This window comes from Lactuca virosa, chromosome 1 (assembly GCF_052849685.1).
Source record: "Lactuca virosa cultivar CGN04683 chromosome 1, Lactuca_virosa_CGN04683_v6, whole genome shotgun sequence".
Classification (NCBI taxonomy): Eukaryota; Viridiplantae; Streptophyta; class Magnoliopsida; order Asterales; family Asteraceae; genus Lactuca; species Lactuca virosa.
The window spans coordinates 187,568,005-187,575,703 of NC_136426.1; the positions used below are offsets into that span (position 1 = coordinate 187,568,005).

Here is a 7,699-nt window from a genome sequence, read left to right on the forward strand (position 1 = left end):
AGATATATGAAACAAAATATATCTCATCCTGATAATAAAGTGTTCTACTAAGCGATAAGCAAAGGAAAGTTACTAATGCAAGTAAGTTATCGCTAAGAAACGAATATGTAGCAACACTAGGAATGAATTCCTACAATGTATTCAGCTCTGACTAAAATACTCCTATAGTATTTTAAGTTGTATGGATACCGGGTAAGTTTTAGGCCTGTTGCAACACCAAGGTCACTCACAAGCACATGTTGGTCATGTCTCGAATGAATATAGTTGATCAGGCTATATTGACCCTAGACATGATTACATAACTGCCCAGGTTTAACCGCAATGCTAAACATCCAAAATACTTTTGTTTTGTTCTACTCATGACACGGATTCTGGTACTCGGGTATACTTGTATATTCTTTGTAAAAATACTTATATTTTAAAAGTATACTTTTAGTTCAGAGCACTTCAGCCCCTTAGTATTTATAGTTGTATACCATGTAAGGTTTGGTATACTTAGTTCACTATAAACAATAGCTCTGATACCAATCTGTCACACCCCGAAACCGTGATGGCGGAAACGTTCTGGGGCGGAGGACGTCATGCGTAGTATCACAACAGTTGTATCATAGTAAGCGAAGTAAACACAACCATTACATTATAATATGAATATTTACATTGTTCAAAAACATGATTTATACATAACAGTATATAGCAAAAGTAAAAGACGTGACTTCAGAATGTTCCGTCTTCTCCAAAAGTTGGCAAGAGTACCTGTCTATTGATGCCCTGAGAATACAAGCAGTTTTAAAAATATCAGCATAAAGCTGGTGAGTTCATAAGCATTTAATTCTGGTGAAGGAAATGTTTCTTTGATTCTTTGAAAAGTTGTTTCCCAAGAAAATCCTATATTTTCTTATGAAAGAGGTTTGATTAACCATTAGTTATACATTAAACAGCCTGTTTATGAAAGGTTAAGTTATCCCAGGAAAATCCTATATTTTCCTTAAAAGTTGATAGTTGATTATCGATTCTGATACGAGGTGTACAAGCATCTGCCATACTTGTATCGATAGATGTAGTTTCTTTGAAAAACCCTGGTTACTCGCTGTGAGATGTATTAGCCTTATTACATAAATAAAACTAATATAAATAGGTAGTGAACTAGATCCTGAGGGCGTTACTGATGCCCTCTAGTAATCAAATCAGTTATTACTTTGAGGTTAGTTCACTCGTTTTATTATTACAAAAGTAAATTCTCGTTACCTAAGTTGTGACATAACCATACTTAGACTGGATAAGGCACGAAACGGGGGCCAGTATCTTTTATGACTTTGTCACCCCTGAACCCAACGGTTCCGCTGTAGCTAGCAGCGAGGGTGCGAGATAGTCAGTCCCATATAGATCTATACACAATAGTCACGCTCTCCCTCCAAGAGATTCTGGTTATAAGTCGTAGTCCTCCACTCACGAATCCGAGGGAGTGTTACCAAGGACATGTCTCAAAACTTAACCTAACAAATTACAAGTAATAGTACGAAAATCCTGCTTATGATTTACAAGTTTCTTGCTTTAGATCTGAAAACTGTTTCTACGAGTTGATTTCTTAATCGATTGGTAAAACAGTTTTCTGAGTTAAAAGCATACTGAACATAAAATCATTCTATGCAAAATGAGATAATTTGAGCACAAGTTTCCTTGTACTTTTGCTTGTATTCCCCCCTGAAAACATGAAAAACTCGAAAAAAGCGTAGGGGTATGAACTCACTGTTTGACGGATGATTCGAGCGGATGATCGGTTAGGAGTGTTGAGTGTCAATTGAGGTTTCGTACGCAAGTGGATGCTATTAACATGTGATAACACATATGCGTGTTATAATTAGGGTGTTTCATGACTAAACATGACGGGAAAACCACCCTAAAGACTTGGAAATGCTTGTTGGGACCCTATATGATCAAACAAGGGAGGTGTACGACTATTTGAGTGAGTGTGCGGCCAGGCTGTGTGTGCGGTTGCACACAGGAGTGTGCAGCCGTACAGAGGGTGTATGCGGCCGTACACTCCTCATTTGTGCCCAAAATGTCGATTTTGAGGTGTTCTTGTGCTAATACCAAGTCCAACTAGTAAATGGAGGCCAAACTCTTCACTTTGGGGAGTCTTTAAGGGGTGTGCGGCCACCTTATGAAGGTGTGCGTCCGTACACCTTCAAAGGATGAAGAACACGAAGAACACTATGAGTTTTAGGCTTAGATTCAGGTGTCTTACCACTATAACAAGTTGAATGATAGAGTAATTCACGTTCTTGAGGCCCTTAGAGTGTTCTTGGATGAAGTTTTTAGAGAGAGAAAGTATTGAGGGAAAGTAGAGTGCAGCCAAAGGAAAGGAATGAGTGAAGGGGGTCTCCTTATATATATAAGGGGGAGTGTGCGGCTGGAGGGTGGGTGTGCGGCCGCACACCCATGTGTGCGGCCGTACACACCTCTCAGGAGGGTATATGGCCTGATTTTGTCTCTATACGACTTGTTGACTCATTTCCAATCTCATTCCCGGCTGTACTAAAGCTCAGAACACTTAAACTAACTGTTAAACGATGTTAAAAGATGATAAAATCGAGTTTAATATTGAAATAAAGATCAATTGTACAGGATAAAAGTTTCGGGTTGTCACAACTTCTTTCCATAGTTCTCAGGTGTTCGAGCAACAGATACCTTGCACAGATCTCCACATCCACATGTAACTATTCTTTTCTTTCTCGATGTTGGACAACCTTGGAAGCTTGATTTGGCAGACGAAGTCGCCATTTAATAGATACTTAGGGTAGAAGATGGGGGAGAGAATAGAAGACAGGGGAGGGAAAGACTTTGGATCGATGTTAACGGAAGACGATGATGTTTGGGGGTTAAAAGGGTGGATGTAACCGGTTGGTAAAGGGGAACCGGTAAAAAACATTAAAATGAAACATGAGGGGCAAATGTTAGGCATCTGTGGCAAACAAAATCGATTTTGGGCATAACCGGTTTTTTTTATGTAAATTTAAGGGCTTTTATGACAAAAACCTGTAAAAATAATATCCAACTTTCCTAAATTTCAAGGACAGAGAACACGTATTTATGCGTTCCCCAAAATTAATGCCACAACAAAAAAAGGAAAAAACACGGAAGACGTTTGATTATTTTTAATGAAACGCGCGTGTCCATATAACATCTCCATTTACCTAAGGAGGGAAATGAAATCCCAAAAATCACAAACCCCGCTTATTCTCCTCTCCCTTGTTTCCACCGGCAATGTTGTTGATTTTTTTTGATTCGTTCAGACTCCAGAACAAACATATACATCAATCTCTTATCATTCACCTTTAATTTCTTAATATTGTAGTTAAGGATTTAGGGTTTTTTCGTATTACTGTTCCATTTTTTTTTTCATGTTCGAATTTTAGTCAAATGGCATCCCTGAAGGAAATTCTAACACTTCGACCAGTGGCGGCGACAGTCCGTCTCACCACCCCAGCCGGCGGAGCAAGACCTGGACCACCGGTAGGTCCGGCAGTAGGTCAGTACAGAGTTAACCTAATGGCGTTCTTCAAGGACTTCAACATTCGCACCCATAAGTACAAATCGGAAGCCCTAATCGTTGGTACAGAGTTAACCTAATGGCGTTCATAAAAACGCTGCTGGAATTGACTCTGGGAGTGGGCGTGCAGGTCTTGTTGTTGCATCAACCATAATCCTAAAACCCATCGATGAAATCGCAAAGGTGAAGCAAGAAGATACGTATTGTCTGTACATGTCCTTGGAGGCGATTTTAAAATCAATTATAGGTACAACTAAATATATGGGGTAATGGGGATTAAGGCTGAAAAGGAGTTGGATTGATGATGAATCTTGAATTCTTGATTGATGAATGTTAGATTTTTGTCGGCTAGTGTACTTGAGATGAATATATGGATTTGAATATTTGATAATTGCTTTGAAAACTGCATAAAAATCTTTGTGATTGAAGTTGTTTAAAGGTTTTCCTATGTTGAACGTTTTGGAGTGATTTTGGTTTCTCATGCATGCGGTAAGAGTTATTTCATATCATTGCTAATTCAATTTTTTTCGAATCTTCTTCCAGATGCTATACTCAAGGAGGTCTAGGTATGTGTAATTGTGTATGTCTCTATGTATTGCATATGTTTCTTGAAAAGATTTTTTTTATCTGATAAATTTTCTCCCTTTTTGAGTAATATTTTGGGTATGTGGTTTAGGTGGAAGATGTTCACCTGGTTACTGATCCTTGGACTCAAGAATCCTGTCGATTTAGGTTTGTATCCATGTCCAACATCAAGGAAGCTGATCGATGCATCAAGTATGTTGATGGATCTGTTCTTGACGGTTGTTTCATCTGTTCAATTGGAAGTTCCCGATTTACTATTTTTCTCAACATATACTCTTTTTGTCCTATTTTTGTTTGAGATATATCACCAGGTAAGTAAAATCCACCTACCCATCTTTGATCATATGTATTATTTATTATTATTATTATTGTTCATCTTCATATCTTATTGTTTATTTTGTATAATGAACAGGCTAAAAGTTTACCAACAGATAAACTCAGGATTGTTTATGTATCAGTGAATGCAGGAGTTTACTTGATACAAGTAAGGTACTTATATTATTTCCCAAAAAGACCTGACATATTACAAATTTGCAATTTTTTTCGAAAATGTATTTTTTTAACATCAATTATTGAATAATGATTTGAGACAAGTTTTTTGCTTCAGGGTTGTCTTTGGATATACCTTTGGTTGGATGATAGCAACATGGTGCGATTCCTTGGAAAGATATTTGTTGCATGTAAAAAAGTATTAAATTCAGAAGGAAATATTAAAAAAAAAAAAATTGGTTTTTTCTATATATGATTAAATAAAAAGTCAAGAAAAGACAATCTTTCTTTTAAAAATGGAAAGCATTCCGTCCTTGTTTTCCAACCCAATACTAGAATGGAATGGAATTGAATTCCAATTCCGACCTAATTTCATGGATTCCAGTGAACCTAACCTGTTAAACATGAACTTAATGCAGGCTCTTCTTGAGCTGCTGTTTTGGAGACCAGAGATGGCCTTCATTGGCATGCATATTTATAGGGGTTGGTTCCAAAGTTCTTTATTAACCAGTGTTGCAACAAAAGGTATATTTTTACTATTATTAACATGTTTTATTATGATCTTTATTATTGTGATTATTTCTTATTCTTATTTTGTTGAATTGATTATCATAGGAAAAGCTCCATAGTCTGGACTTATAACCCATGGATTTGTGTTGGATGAGAGAGGTTTAAAAATGAGCAAATCCTTGGGTAATGTGGTTGATCCACGTTTGATAATTGAAGGAGGCAAGAATTAAGAGGTTAATCATAGCATCTCACTTTAAATTCTTCCTATTCTACTTAAAAAAAAATAGATTTATGAAATTACAAAGTAAAACTATAATGTTACAACATTAATCTTTTAGTAGCATATTAACTGTTTTCAGTTTTCTTTACGGGAATCACCTTCTGATGGAGCTGATGTTCTTAGGATTTGGGTCTCAAGTGTAGAATTGTGCCTGGCAGTACACAAGTATAATGCCAAGAAAGGTATCATTATTATAATTAAGATAAGATGTTTGGTTGATTTACATATAGAAAAGACATCTTGTTTGTGTGACAGATGGGTTAATTTCTTAGATCATGCACTTAAATGAATGAGTGGACTCCGGAGGAGGATTTAAAATTGAAAGATGCAATATCAGAACATGGATATTTCTGTCTAAAGTAGTCGTATGTGTTCCTCCACGAACCTATAGTCACTCCTCCATTGCTTCTATACAAGTAAGTATTCCCCTCTCTCATCTTTTACATTCTTCATGATTTGTAAACACTTGTATACTTTTTGATTTACAAGTTCTTAACTTTATTCTAGGGATCGATCAAGAACAGCCTCAAAGGTGAAACCATGGCAAAGCTACACTCATGTTGCAGTTTTTAACTTTATCAAAGATGATTTACAAGTTTCTAACTTTATTTCAGGGATTTACAAGTTTTTAACATTATTTCAGTGATTTTGTATACTATTGACAAGACTAGCTTGCTTACCCATTGTTGCTATTCACTTTTCTCATGTAATGGTAATAAGTAATAACAATCTACTTTCTTTTTTTCTTTTTATTAATATTTTACTTTTCATGTGCAGTCTGTTAAAAGAAGCTTGGTGTTGGTGATAGCAACGAGACTCCTTTCCATTTATGGTTTCATTTCATTGCTCTTAACATAATATACACTTACGATCAGAAAAAAAAGTTTGTTTTAGTTGAAGGTTAAAAGTTGGTTTTAATTGCATTATTCAGATTTGAAGGTCTTGTTGATGTTCATAGTGTCAAGTAAAGTAGCTCGGATGCGGTGAAGGTCGGCAACAACTTCTTATAGTTCGACTATTATTTGTTGATGACTTTCATCTCTTTCACATTTGATGTATTACATCTGTCTACTATTGGAACTATTATTTGTATGACATTAAATTTTGTGCAATGGATTGTATTTTTTGTGTCACACCCCAAACCGGAACGGCGGAAATGTTCGGGGGTGGAGGACATCATATACAATATCATATCAATTGAATAATAGTAATCAAAGCAACAACCATTATATTGATAATAAAGTATTTACATTGTGTTCGAATCATAGTTTGATTGTCTCCAAAAGTACAAAGCAAAAACTAAGACGTGACGCTACTATGTTCCGTCTTCATAAAACCTGTGTGTATAACTGTGTATTGGTTTTCTGAGAATACAAGTGGTTTTGAAAAAGTGTCAACATTTAAGTTGGTGAGTTTATAAGCATTTTAGTTTTAGAAAGTATGTTCTTTATTCTTTGAAAATGTCAGTGTGTTCCTCCAGAAAAAGAAATGTAGTCTTAGGCCTTAAGACCAAAATGTATAAGTTTCTTATGCTTAAAGTATGAAATATGACGCTTTGAATTCCTATAAGTAAGGTGTCCCATATTGATTCCTCCTATGATTACTTAGTGAATAGAAGTTATATATAATCAAAGATCGAACAGACAGTCGAATGTGTGTATCTGCCCTAAGCCCACAATCAAACAAGGAACAAGAAGTAAGGCGGAAATCACACATTCCACTGCCTATCGGATCTTCATTTCATATAACCCTACCATATTCACTAGGTAATCACAGAGTTATCAATAATGGTCCTAACCGAAATGTAAGTAATTGTTGGGTACAAAGTTATCCATGTATAACTTTGTAAATGGTTTGACTTTTGTAGACCCACTTGCATGTGGTAAATTAGCCTTGTGACATGAGAGAGAGAGAGAGAGAGAGAGAGATGTAAACACCTCTATATAAGGTGGGTTCATACCACTTGTAGAGGTGTGCTTGAGAGATGTCGTTCATAGTGATTAGTGAGTGAGGTATTTATGGAATTCTAGATCTAGTACCTTTTTTGTACTCATTTACTATGATCGAATACACCTTTTAGCACCCAAATCATCATGTTCTTTGTGTGTTCTTTAATTCTGCATGCCAAATCAATGTTCATAATTCACATCAATTGGTATCAGAGCGGGTCTTCGAAGATCGACATGATTTTTTGAAGAAACGATTCTCGGTTTGGCTACAATCATCATAATTGGAACATTTATGGTGAGTCTCTCGATGATCTCTCTTAATCTCTCAGACTTTTT

The 7,699-nt window shown here is 36.0% G+C and overlaps 1 protein-coding gene and 1 pseudogene across 14 annotated transcripts; both read left to right on the plus strand.

The window, feature by feature from the left end:
• Positions 1-3,140: 3,140 nt before the first annotated feature.
• Positions 3,141-3,852, plus strand: LOC145163260 (uncharacterized; annotated as a pseudogene).
• LOC145163162 (tobamovirus multiplication protein 1-like) lies at positions 3,661-6,547 on the plus strand. 14 transcript variants are annotated; one of them, XM_079082083.1, is made up of 12 exons: positions 3,661-3,797; positions 4,094-4,116; positions 4,227-4,446; positions 4,548-4,619; positions 4,743-4,823; positions 5,044-5,149; positions 5,240-5,367; positions 5,494-5,596; positions 5,670-5,830; positions 5,922-6,120; positions 6,192-6,246; positions 6,346-6,547. In XM_079082083.1, the coding sequence occupies exons 2-7, from the start codon at positions 4,094-4,096 to the stop codon at positions 5,251-5,253; spliced, it is 516 nt and encodes a 171-aa protein (XP_078938209.1). In that variant the 5' UTR covers positions 3,661-3,797; the 3' UTR covers positions 5,254-5,367; positions 5,494-5,596; positions 5,670-5,830; positions 5,922-6,120; positions 6,192-6,246; positions 6,346-6,547. The 14 variants fall into 14 exon arrangements, with proteins under 14 accessions (XP_078938209.1, XP_078938184.1, XP_078938188.1 ...); XM_079082058.1 differs by lacking the exons at positions 3,661-3,797; positions 4,094-4,116 and having other exon boundaries at positions 4,141-4,446; positions 5,922-5,946; positions 6,029-6,126; XM_079082062.1 differs by lacking the exons at positions 3,661-3,797; positions 4,094-4,116 and having other exon boundaries at positions 4,141-4,446; positions 5,922-5,946; positions 6,029-6,120.
• Positions 6,548-7,699: the final 1,152 nt, after the last annotated feature.

Bases quoted from the DNA above. Each gene is read 5' to 3' on its own strand.
- LOC145163162 (XM_079082033.1), top strand. From the start codon at position 4,141: ATGTATTGCATATGTTTCTTGAAAAGATTTTTTTTATCTGATAAATTT. The intron at 4,447-4,547 runs GTAAGTAAAATC...TATAATGAACAG, and splicing joins TGTTTGAGATATATCACCAG to GCTAAAAGTTTACCAACAGA. The intron at 4,824-5,043 runs GTATTAAATTCA...AACTTAATGCAG, and splicing joins TATTTGTTGCATGTAAAAAA to GCTCTTCTTGAGCTGCTGTT.